Raw genomic sequence first — 12,552 nt, forward strand, 5'->3', positions numbered from 1 at the left:
CCCAAAGGGCTTCCCCAGGCAGGAAGTAGAGTTGCCCATCTAACTGACCGGAAAGGATACACCTGGAGAGAGGGCAGGCAGGTGTTGGGGCAGCTGCAGGAGGCATAGGCCAGGCTGGAAGTGGCTGCCAGCGTCCGGGGTGTGTGTCCAGAAGTGTGTGTGGGGGTGGGGGGTGGGGGTGGGAGTGTCCCATCATGAGACTAGCCCGACTAGTCCCAGGTTATTCGGCCTGTCCCATACAACCTTCCCCTGCTCCTTGTAAGGAGCCTCCCCACAGTCTGCCCAGGACACGGAGCTGGTCTCCTGAAAGGGTGATTGTGTATGCTCTCTCTCCCAGGTCTGTCCTCTGATAGAGGGAGAAAGTGTGGGCAGGGAGACCCACACAGATCAGGAGAGGAGGGGGGGCATCCCCTATAACAACAGCCATGATTACTTTTAGGTTTTCTCTGACTACTCACACCATCTGGGGTGTTTTCTCTGGCCGCAAGGAGGTCTGGTGGTGCGGTTGGTTTGCTCGCTCCAGCCCCACCAGTCAGCTGCTCTGGGGGAGGGGAGGAAATTGAGACTATCTGCTTTGGTAAAGATCTTCAACCTTGAAAGACCCCTAGAGGGACACTGAGTCATAATGGACTTGATGGCGCTGGGTTTGGTGGGCATTTGACCGGTTCTCATGCCGTCTTCCCTCCATGCTCCAGGATCAGTAAGGAGACCTGGGTGCCATGCCGGCCTGAACTCCGAAGTCCCACACGTCACTTGCCACTAATTATAGAGCAGAATTTAGGTTAACAGACTTCTTTTTAAAAAGGCAAATGCCCCTGAGAAGATAAAGTCGTGGGTCACTTATACCTTCCTGCAAATTATTTTATAAATTTAATCTGATTGCTCTCACCTTCCTCCACCTCCACCCCCACCCCCACCCCCATGGGAGCATAGGGAGAGGGTTGGGCTGGTAGGGAGCTTCTGCCAGAGACAGGGTAGCTGGAGGGGGGAGTGGAGGGCTGAGGCAGTGTGGAGAGGGGTGCCAAAGGCTGAGCCAAGGGTTTTCTTGGACCGGGAATACCTGGTGAGTGCCAGGTGTGAGTTAAGATGCTAGGGCCCTTAGGACTTCAAAATGGGGCTCAGTCAAAGCAGGGTGCAGGCAGTGCCCTGCCAGGTGCTGCTCAGGGGAGAGGGTCCTTGTGTGATGGCACCCAAGACTCGCGCATGGTCTGCTCTCCTGGCATTTGACCCAAGATACCTAAGGGGCCTCCAGCTTCCAATTGGCTTCCCAGACCTGACTCCTTAGCAGCCACATTTCACACCAGAACACAATAAAAGCTGCTTTCTGGTACTCAAACAATAAAAACCTCACCTATTCAAAAATATCTTCCCTGCAGTAGTTCATGTGCCCAAAGCCCCACCCACCAAGGGATGATATCCCAGGAGCCCTTTCTGACACATGCATTGCTGTGCAGATTGCTCCCTAGGGAAGGGCGTTCCCTAACAGGCAGATGGCTGGGGATTCCATAACACTTGTCTGAACTCCGTCCAGGGTTGATCATGTCCATCCATGACTGCTGGCAGGGCGCCTCCTATCTGAGCAACTGGGGAAGGCTCAGAGGTGTTTGTGGGTGTGAAGGCCTTTTGGGACCTGCACAGAGAACCCAGGTTTGGTTCTTGCTGCTCATGTGATCCTCGTGGGGCCAGAGTAGGGGAGGGTCCGTGATGACCCCATTTTAGCTCAGCTTGGGAGCAAGTGGCAGTAGCCCAGGTCTCCCGATCCTATCAAATCCTCTTCCACCTGGCCCACCTTCCACCCTTCAGGCCCTCTCACGCCCCCCACAGGATTTGAGGGAGGTTGATGAAGTTCCCTCACCCCACCCAGGCTGGTTACTTCTCCCTTGCCTTGCTGTAGCTACAGAACTAGATGTACACTGGGTCCTAAGTGCCCTGCGGTTGAACCCCCTCTGTGCAGTGAAGGCAAAGGCTTTCAGTCAAGAGGTTCCCAGGCAGATGTCACAGTTTCCCTAGTGATCAAAACACCTCCTTGTGACTGCAAATCACTCTTAACGAAGCTCTTTCTCACGTGGTGTACCATATGATTAACCCCACCCCCGCCCCGCCCCGCCCCCACGGCAGGCAGCACAGTAGCTTCAACTTTAAGGACCCAAATGCCTTAACCCCGCTGAGCCTGGGGATAGCAATATCACCACCATCAGCATGATTCTCAAAGCGTGGGAGAGGGGGCTATAGAATGGTGCCACTGAATACACAGGGCACACACATCTTCCTGGAATTTTACTTGATGGTTTGGAAGTGGGGGAGTTTTAGAATAAAACTTGGATTTATTCTGCAGCAGAATGCAAGCCTCGTAGGTATTTAAAGATTTCAAAAGAGAGTTTTGAAAAAAAGATGTCATGCTTCTGGTGGGCTGCCGCTGGCTACACCCCCATATCCCAATGTCTTGGACATGTGATCACACCCTAGTGCACCATAGAAGGGCCTCAGTGGGAATGAGGGAACAATGCTGCCTGGCATGTAGTGGGCGGTCAGTAAAGGGTGGCCCGCCTTATGGTAGCAGTTGAGTGGCTGGAGGCAGGGAGGAAACCAGCCCACACAGATGGCAGAACTGACACCAACTGCAGACTCACCATTCAGGCCTCTGGTGCTGCTGACCGTGTCCTTTCCCTGAGAAGGGAGGGACTTTACCATCTGCATGCTTCCACTTCCGGGACCACCTCCCCAGTCCTCCATCTCATCTTAGAACGCCCTGGTGTCAGGGCGGCTGCATTCCCAGGGTCTAGCCCCGTGGGAGCACGCATGTGACTTCCAAAAGCAGGCAGCCCTGGGTGGAGTCAGCGCCAGGCACGTGGTTTAGATGAGCAAACCCCGGCACCATGAAAGGTGTGGGCATAAGACTAATGGGTTCTGGGTGGGAAGAAGAACCGCCTAGGGTGGGCGATGTTCTCAGGAGTTTGGGGGTGGGGTTTAGCACAATATCTGTGAGATATTGACTGGGCACATCAATTGTTTTTCCCTCAACTGTGTCCAAGGTGACCGGTCCGCTGCTTTGCAGCCCCTTTCAGAGCTCAGCTTCCTGGGTCCGGGTCAGGACTAAGTTGCCCTGAGCCTTGCCAACTTGTAGGTAGGGCATTGCATGCCTGGAGAGCGTGGAGGTCTTGGGGAGCCCCAAACCCTTCCTCCTCCAGGCCCTGGTGGGCTGGTATTCCTATGTGTCTGCCTCCCGAAACGAGAGGCGCTCGTGGTGTGAATCGAATGATCCAGATTTATCTAGCTTCTACTTCCTGCCAAGGATGGGGTGCGGCTTGCGGGAGTGAGGGGTGGTAGCCCCTGACACACTACTACAAAGAATTCCATGAGGGTGGTTAGTCTCCCATGTCACAGATGAGAAACGGATGTCCTGGAGCTCTCTGTGACCTGGGACTCTGCAGTACCAGAATGGCCTAAGGCCGTAGTACAAATGTCTGGCTTCTCCCCACCTGAAGGGCCGAATTTTCCCTGAGCTGACATAAGTTGCTGCTTTGGCCAGCTTCATTGTGATGCTCTCGAAACCTCCCATAAGCTCCGCTGAGCAGTTTGGTAACCTCCCACCTAACTTTTGAGTCCTGGGACTCAAACCTGAGTCTTCTGAATCTAAGGCCAAAGTTCTTTTCAGCACATCCCAGAAGCTGAATATCTTTCACCTCCCTGTGCCTGCCATACCCTAAACTTCCTTCCAATGAACGAATGAAGGAAGGAACCAACTGTCAGGCCCCAGCTGATTCCTGTGGGCTAGGGGCGGGGCCACACCCTTTTCCAGAGCAAATCAGGCCCGTGTCGTTTTCAGAAGAGCCACTGGCAGAAGATCCGGACCATGGTGAATCTGCCGGTCATGAGCCCTTTCAAGCGGCGTTACTCCTGGGTGCAGCTGGCGGGGCACACAGGTGAGCACGGGGTCCAGGTGCAGGCGGAGGGTGCAGGGCCAGCAGGAGGATGGGACGCGCTCATTGGTGGCTGTCCGCAGGGAGTTTCAAGGCGGCTGGCACCAATGGGCTAATCCTGAAGCGCAGCTCGGAGCCGGAACGCTTGTGCCTGGCACGGCTGATGGTGGATGCGCTGCAGGGCTGCGTGCCAGCCTTCCACGGGGTGGTGGAGCGCGACGGTGAGAGCTACCTTCAGCTGCAAGACCTGCTGGATGGCTTCGACGGGCCCTGCGTGCTTGACTGCAAGATGGGTGTCAGGTACACAGAGGGCTGGGCGGGCCGGGCGGAGGCCCCGGCATGCAGTAGAGGGGTATCCACCTGCACCCCCCACGCCCACCTGCCGCCTGCTCCCTGCCCCACAGGACGTACCTGGAGGAGGAGCTGACCAAAGCCCGGGAGCGACCCAAGCTGCGGAAGGACATGTACAAGAAGATGCTGGCGGTGGACCCTTCGGCGCCCACGGAGGAGGAGCATGCGCAGCATGCTGTCACCAAGCCGCGCTACATGCAGTGGCGGGAAAGTATCAGCTCCAGCACCACGCTGGGCTTCCGCATCGAGGGCATCAAGGTGAGCCCGCGATGCCCACTCCCACCGCAGACCCCCGCCCCCTCCCCAGGGGTGCCCTCTGACCTTGGGAGTGACACCCCAGGGCGGGGCGGGGCCTGATCCTTTTCCCCTGGAGCAGGAGTGGGTGGGGGCTCTGACCCTCGCCGCCCCACTTCTAGAAAGCCGATGGCTCCTGCAGCACGGACTTCAAGACTACAAGGAGCCGAGAGCAGGTGACTCGAGTCTTTGAAGAGTTTGTGCAAGGAGATGCTGAAGTACTGGTGAGCGCTGGACCCCAGGAGCCTGTAGTCTTTGGGAACCTGACACCTAGGGGTGCCCAGGGTCGCCTGGTTCTAGTGCCCAGTAGGTCTCCCTCCCAGCATAGCATTTCTCACGCCGTGGTGTGGTCATTGTTCGCCCTTCTGCCCATTCCGGTCTCGGCACCATGTTTTCCTCACCACTGAGCCCAGCGTGCCCTTGTTAGCAAAGGTGCACTGAGCTTAGCATTGAATTCATTTGACCTCCTGCCCTACCCTGCCCCTCTAGAGGAGGTATCTGAATCGCCTGCAGCAGATCCGGGACACCCTGGAGGTCTCTGAGTTCTTCCAGAGGCATGAGGTATGAGAGGCCCTTGGGTGGTGGTGGGAGTGCGGGGTTGAGAAGGTCAGTGGCCTCTAAGGCTCCTGGGGAGAGAGGGTGAAGACCTGGGGTGCCACCGTCCGCAGCCTGACCGTGCAGAGCCCACAGGTGATCGGCAGCTCCCTCCTCTTCGTGCATGACCACTGCCATCGCGCTGGCGTGTGGCTCATTGACTTCGGCAAGACCACGCCCCTCCCCGACGGCCAGACCTTGGACCACAGGCTGCCCTGGGAGGAGGGCAATCGTGAAGACGGCTACTTGCTGGGATTGGACAATCTCATTGGCATCCTGGCCAGCCTGGCCGAGAGATGAGGTTGTGCCTCTATCTCCACTTGGCTTGGCAGATCTGACTGACAGACCTGCGGCTTCATCCAGGCGGTGCATGCCGGGGAGAGACCTGGAGAGCCCTCCACCCGCCGGGCTGGCGGGTTAATTCACAAGGCCCTAGGGGCCAGGTGACAGCTACAGAGGGGCAGCTCTGCAAATGTGGGGGTGGGAGGGAGGGCTTGCGCTCCCAGGGACCCCAGTGTTCCCAGAGGTGAATGACACTACTTTGTGGGGAAGGGGGCACAATGGGCTGCTTCCTCAGTTGGGCTTTTCTGAAGCAGGGTGGGAGGGTGTCTGCTCTCTGGGGACCAGATCATCCATTTTACTTAACAGGCACTGCTAGCCAATCTGCCCCGCCACCCACACTACAACGGCCTGCCCTTCCCAATAAAATCAAAGATCCCAGCATGCCTCCTTCCCACGTCTCCTCTCCTCAGTTCTCATGTCTGCCCAGGCCACTGGAAGATGGAAGAGAAAATATCTTTCTGGGCGGCATCTGCTGAGGCAGAGACAGCTCAGATAAAGGGTACTCATGGTAGGCCGGCCATCCTTCCTGTAAGAGGCCAATGCAATCCTGCACCGGACACCTTTCCCGGGAGCCTCAGGCACCAGAGATCAAAGGTGGGGAGTGTCTTGGCCCTTCCCCAAGGTGTCTAGGGGTGGTTTCCAGAATGGGCAGGCCAGGGCATGCACCACAGGCCATGGTGGGGTGGGGGTGGCGGTGCAGAGGCTGCTGAGATGACAAGCTACCTAGAGGCAGGGGCCAGAGTGCAGGGAGGAGCCAGTGTCTGAGTCCTGACCCTTGGAGCCCCTTAGGACTGAGGCACCATAGGTAAGATGCCAAAGTTTCTGAGGTTGGAGACTTCGAGATTGCAGTCGGGGGCCAAGGGTGGTCTCTCCCCAGCTCTTCAAGTTCTCCAGTCACAACTCCCGGGGCTGTAGTGCACTTGGACCCTGCAAGCACCCTCCTGGCCCCGAAACCTCTTTCAGGTGGACCCCAGCTCTGGCAGGCGTGACCTCAGCACATTGGGGTCCTGTAACAGGTCAGTTGGAGAGAGGGAGCTAGGGAGTTGCTTTCTGGCTTTCCTCCTGATCCTCCAGACCAGGACGGGGCCACAACTGGGAACAGTACTGAAGATGAGCCCAGCTCAGGCTGGTGCTGCCAACATCAGGTCAAGTCGATACTGAGTCATAGTGACTCTGTTAGTCCAGGTAGACTAGAGAAACATCCAGAGACACTCGTGTGTAAGAGAGAACTTTATATCAAAGAGCAATTGTACAGTAAGGAAACCTCCCAGCTCAGTCCAGATCAAGTTCATAAGTCTGATATTATCCCATACGTCGATACTAGTCCATAAATTGTTCTTTAGAGTCACACAGCCATGCAATGACACCGAAAGCAGGAAGATCACAGGCCTGTGGGTGATAAGTCTTGTGGATCCAGTGGCGATGGAAGTAGCTCAGTGCTGGCATGGGTCTCCACGTGGCTCCTCCAGCTCCAGGGCTTGTCAGCAGGAATATGAAGCAGAGAGTCTGGCCTCCAGTGAGCTATTTAGCTCCATAGCATCTCCAAATGAGGTCATCAAGCTGTGAGCTGATTGACAGACTAGACTCCACTCCTTTGCAAGTTGACAGGAGATTATATAGTGGCTACAGTGACTCTATAGGACAGGGTAGAACTGTCCTGTGAGTTTCTGAGACTGTAGCTCTATGGAAATAGAAAGCCCATCCCAAGGAGCTGCTGGTGGTTTCAAACTGCTGACCTTGCACTTAGCAGCCCAATTTGCCACTATATAACCACTATGCCACCAGGCCTCCATGCTATGCCCACCCAGGATCTTGAAAACCATCTTTTCCTGGGCTGCCCTGCAGATTAACAGATTCGGAACAGTCCCTGGGAGGGTTCATCCCACCACCTCCAACAATGAAATCCAGCCCCTCTTGGTGGGTGCAGTCAAGGTAGGGCATGTAGCCTAGTGAGCTCTCCCAGAGCAAACCCCAAAGGACCTGCACCACGAGGGGCAGGGGGAAGGGTGGCCAATGAGGTCCACCAGGCATAGCCTCCCATTCTCTCACATGAGAGGCCCAGAAAGGACACGTCCCAAGGTAGGGGAAGACCGGGTGTGCCATCCCCAGGAGCTGCAAGAAGGCCTCTGAAGACATCAACTTAAGCTGCAGCCAAGGACCAGCCCCTCTTGGGAACAACTGGTCCTGTAATGAGTTTACAACAACACATCAGTGCTGACTAAATGCAGCAGCAGCAGCTGCCGCTCCCCTGCCTCCCTAGGACCCGAAACCAGTAGATCCTGCTGGCCATCTGAAGTCTCAGAGCTGGGCTACCTGATTGGGCTCACTGCAGCTCAGCAGGCTGTTCTGAGTAGCAATGTCCTTATGCTCTGAACTCAAGCTCTGATGTTTTTGCTCGATCTAAAAATATGAGGGGTGGGTGGAGGCTGTTCCCTAAAGAGGGAGATGGCCTGGGGCAGGTCCCGGAGATGTGGCTGGGTCTCCCAGACTCCCAACTTAAAGAAGTGATTTTCTTCCTGGGAGTGACAGCTGTGGGCAGTGTCGGGGGGCCGGCTACAGCAGTCCTGTATAGTAGCCAGAGGCTTTGGGCCAGGCAGAGGGTCCATCTGTCCATGCAGGACTCGGGACACATGGCTAGGATCTTAAGAGGGACCTGTGGGCTCCCATCAGTTGCCATTGGCCATGCCTCAGGAAACTTCATGTCCCCACCAGACATCAGCTCCAGCAGACGGGCTGGGCTTGCCAAGTGGGTAGTACACATACCCCATCACCAGTAGGGAGAGAAACCATGTTCCAGGCTCCACGTGACTGCAGAGGTCCTCTGTGTCCCTATACCTGCTTACCTCCCAGCCCCAGGGTGAAGAGAAGTTGTCCCTGCTGGCAGTGCTAGGTGCGGCCGCCCACCTTTCACGCCACGAACCCCCTGGCTCCAGGTGTCCCTGATGAGGAAATTCAACTTCCACGAGGACACTCAACTCCCTTGTCCTGATGAGAGCTGAGTTGTGACAAGACCTGAGGAGGCAATGGGTGCAGCTTTCCTGAGCTCCCGGGTCACGTGAGGAGAAGGGTTGGCTCACCCTAGCTCCAGCAATCTGCTTTCCATCCCCATGTCGTTCTGCTCCTCCACCCGCAGCCAGGATCCTGCACCCTCTCACCTCAATAGCCACCTGCAGAGAGCTAGGGTCCCCAGGAAGGTCAATGACTACTGTCCCTTGTACACCTCCCCAGCAGCACCATGGCCCAGGGCTCTGAGGGGAAACGGCTTGGAAGGGAGTGGATGGTTGGGCCTGGGGAAGGGCCCCAGAGGTTCTGGTACCCCTTAACCTTTCCTGCTCTCTGAATCCCCAGCCAGCCCTCTGAGAGCTCTGAGCTCTTGTGTCAAGACACCTCTGGGTGAAAGCCCCTAGGCAGTCTTAACTGGCACCCAGAGAGAAGGCAGGGGTGGGGTCAAGAGGAAGGGTAGCAATCGGCGGAGACCTTCCTTTATGTCCTTGCAGAGGCCCCAGCCAATTTGGAAGGGGTTCTATCTTAGGGTTCCTAGCACCCCAAATACGGACTGCAAGCTGAGTCACAGTGTGGCTGGAGTAACAAACAGTTATTCAAGTCTTGAAAAAGAAACCCTGGCTCTGTCTCAACTTAGGGTTGTAATCTTGGACAAACTTTGAGCTGCTCAGTGAGCTCTGGGCCTACCTCTGCGCTCAAAAAAAGCGGGTTTTGAGTCAGATGTTCTGAGTTCCATGATTCACTTGGGGGCAGCGGGTGGAGGCAGGAAGCAGGGGAGTGTTAAGAGTGACTAGGCTCTCAGAAGAAGGCAGATGCCTTACCATTGACAGGGGAAACCTCTGTGAGCCTGGGGGTCAGAGGACAGGCCTAGGCCAAGCCAAACTACACCTGGTAGTAGTAGGGGTCGGGAGTCCAAGCTGAGATACAAAGCTTGCTCACCTCGGGCTCCGGGCTAGGTGGTCTCAATCTCCACATACCCTAAGACTTCTAGTTCATTGCAGGTGGAGGGAGCAATATACAACCTCCACCCCCACCCCCACCCCTGCGCAGATTACACTCTAGATGCTCATTAAGGCAAGTACTCCCAGAGCTCCATCCTTAGGACTTCTGAGCAGCCCAGCACTGCTCAGCCAGGGAGCAACATCCTTTGTCTGTCAGCCATGAATGGCCCCTGGGGACCCAGAAGAGTCTCATTCTGCTGGCAAGTGGGGTGGGGTGGGGTGGGGGTCTTGCCTGCCCATGGGACTAAAACGAGCTCATCACAACTCAACCCTGATTCAGTCCTGCCTGCTCACTCTTACTGCCATCAAGTCAGTGCTGACTCAGAGTGACCCCTGTGGGTTTCTGAGACTCTAACTGTTTACAGGAGTAAAACCCAGTCTTTCTCCTGAAGATCTGCTGCTGGCTTCAAATTGCCGACCATGAGGATCGCAGCCCAACTCGTAACCACTACACCGCCAGGCCTCACTCTTAGTACGCCACATCTAGACTCAGTATCCACACCCCAGAAAGAAGTCAAGAGGTTAAGTGTTGAGGTTACCACTACAGCTACCATCAGAACCAGAAAGCCTGGCAGGGGAAAAAGAGGTCCCTTTAGTGGGAAGCTCCTCTCTGTCCTTCTACCCACCAGTTTCTACATTCCTCTGCACTCAGCCCGAGTGTGGATTTTCCATGATCCTTTCGCAATGAACCTCCATCAAAGCAGCCTTCCTGAGAACCTCCTAAAGACTTTGCATCGCACAGGACATCTGTCACTTTGCACATGGGGGCGCTTCAAGAAGTTCATGCACCAATGGAAGGAAAGGATAATGGATTTTTTCTCACAAACTTCTTGAAGCCCCTTCATATGTATCCATCTCCCTGCCCACACTGGACTGCCTCTACCTTGAAGTGGAGTAGAGCAGGCACTGATGCCCGCCTGTGTCTCCTGTCCTCAGCCAGCACACAACAGGCCTCAGTGCCAGCCTTACCAGGCCCCAGAAGTCCAGACCGGACAAAAGCAGGACAGAGCCATGCAGGTAACATCCTTGCTAGATCCATGCCCTCTAGCACACACATGGCCAACCAGAGTTCGGCGGGCCATTGGCAGTCCTTCAAAGGGCAGTGACTGCATTGAAGTGCATTGGGATCTCTGTCCACAGCTGGCCAAGGCTGTGTGTGTATAGACAGGGGTGTCATGCTAGCCGCGTGGTTAAGGAGCAGGAAGAACAGAACCAAGAGTTGAAAATGAAGGTGAATGTGAGGGCCTGAGGGACTTCTGTCAATTTCAGAATTCACAGCAAGCAGTACTTGACCAGCACCTCCAAGTGCCCCATACTGACATCGGAGACAGCCCAATTCCCAAGCAGGTTTCTGCTGTGCAAAACCAGACACTGCACAGGGCAGAGCTGGTGGCTCAGCCTGGCATGGACTCAGGGACTGAAGAAAAGGGCCAGGAACCCTGAGGGGAAGGAGCCCAGGCCTGCCAGGGGCTGCCGGTAGAGCCCACTGCCAGAGTGTGTGAAGGAGACCCCATCTCCCCAGTGGTGCAGAGGATGTCAATCTCTGAGGCACAGCCCACTGGAAATTGAGAGGATTGGCTACAAAATGGGATGTGGGTAGATAGGATACGGCTGCCTCTCGGCTTGGAACTGGCTTGTGAATAGTAGGAAAGCTGGAATCTCCCTGGAAGTCCAGTGTCGGCCTCCTCCTCGTGATAACCCAGTGAGAGAAAGCTGATGGGGCCATCGAGGAGCAATCCGCTGGAACCTGAAGGGTTGGCTGGGACATCACCTGTCTGTACCTGTGGTCCCAGTGTCCTCAGGCTTTAAAGTGGGAGAGGCCCTACCCACACATGCCATTGCTGTGGGAACCCAGATTAGGTGTATGTCAGGTGTTTGGGATCAAAGGTTCTGGGAGGCATTAGAATAGAGCCTAGAAGGTTGGAGAAATGTAGATTGGGTTGCTCCCCTCCAGTCAAGTCTCTGATTCTATAGGTTGGGGACCACTCAGAAACTCAACCTCACTGCCACTCAGTGGTCGCCAACTTTCTGAGACTGTAAATCTGGGTGCGAGCAGACAGACAACCCCGTGGGGCAGCTGGCGAGTTGAACTGCTGGCTTGACAATGAGCCCGCACGCTAACCCACAGTCACCAAGGCTCCTGTAGGTTGGGGAAGGGCTTGAGAATGTACATTTCTGATTATCAAGTGGAGCTGATTCTGCTGGAATTACACCGAGAACGACTACTTTAAACCATCCCGGATTCTCAAAGTGGCGTCCCTTCAGCTCGCATTCGAGAAACTGTTGCGATGTCCGGGTCGCCAAGGAAACTCTAGGGAGCTTTAGTTGAGTTTGTGCTTTCCAACTGCAATCCCTGAGTGGCACAAAGGGGTAAGCGCTGACTACTAGCCATAAGGTTGGCAAACCCACCCAGCGGCGCCTTGGAAGACAGACCTACAATCTACTTCCCAAAAATGACCCTCAAAACCTTTGTGGCAATTCTACTCTGCGCGCGCGCGCACACACACACACACACACACACATACTCACACAAGGAGTTGTCACGAGGATGCCTCGACTCCATGGTAACCAACAACACTGCTCTCTCCGACCCTGCCAGCCTTTCAGAGGCACTCAGGCCTGCTCTGAGGCTGTAATCCCACTTCACCTCCCTGGGCTGCCCAGTCGCCCGCCCCAGGGGCGCACCTTCTCTGGGAACTATTGCCGCCGGCCGCGGGTGGGGCGGGTCGAGCCCAGCCCTGGTTCCCCGGCCCTGCGCTCACGCTCGCCTGGGGTGCGGGGTCCTGCCACCTCCCGCCTCCCCTAGCCCCCGCGGAGCGACAGCGGAGGATCTGTCGGAGGCGGGTCTCCAGGTCTCGGGCCGCCCCTGTCCGGGCCCCCCGGGGTGCTCAGAGCTGTGTGCCGCCGCCGCCGCCTCCGAGGGATGGCAGGGCCCCTGACGACGCCCGGGAGACCAGGGGTGGCAGAAGGGCCGGGGCTCCCAGCCGGGCGGGGCCGCGGACAGCGCGTGCGCCCTCTTGGAGAGGGCTAGGACCCCCCCCCTAGTG

The 12,552-nt window shown here is 56.3% G+C and overlaps 1 protein-coding gene across 1 annotated transcript in view; it reads left to right on the forward strand.

The window, feature by feature from the left end:
* ITPKA (inositol-trisphosphate 3-kinase A) overlaps positions 1 to 5,895 on the forward strand; it is a 15,086-nt gene extending 9,191 nt beyond the window's left edge. The window contains exons 3-8 of the mRNA XM_004712760.2: positions 3,827 to 3,923; positions 4,004 to 4,220; positions 4,325 to 4,529; positions 4,688 to 4,789; positions 5,055 to 5,126; positions 5,256 to 5,895. Coding sequence (XP_004712817.1) covers positions 3,827 to 3,923; positions 4,004 to 4,220; positions 4,325 to 4,529; positions 4,688 to 4,789; positions 5,055 to 5,126; positions 5,256 to 5,459 — 897 coding nt within the window. The 3' untranslated portion in view covers positions 5,460 to 5,895. The remainder of the gene's footprint in view (positions 1 to 3,826; positions 3,924 to 4,003; positions 4,221 to 4,324; positions 4,530 to 4,687; positions 4,790 to 5,054; positions 5,127 to 5,255) is intronic.
* The last annotated feature ends 6,657 nt before the right edge of the window (positions 5,896 to 12,552 follow it).

This window comes from Echinops telfairi, unplaced genomic scaffold (genome assembly GCF_000313985.2).
Source record: "Echinops telfairi isolate 266 unplaced genomic scaffold, ASM31398v2 ScPeMD7_18;HRSCAF=68, whole genome shotgun sequence".
Lineage (NCBI taxonomy): Eukaryota > Metazoa > Chordata > Mammalia > Afrosoricida > Tenrecidae > Echinops > Echinops telfairi.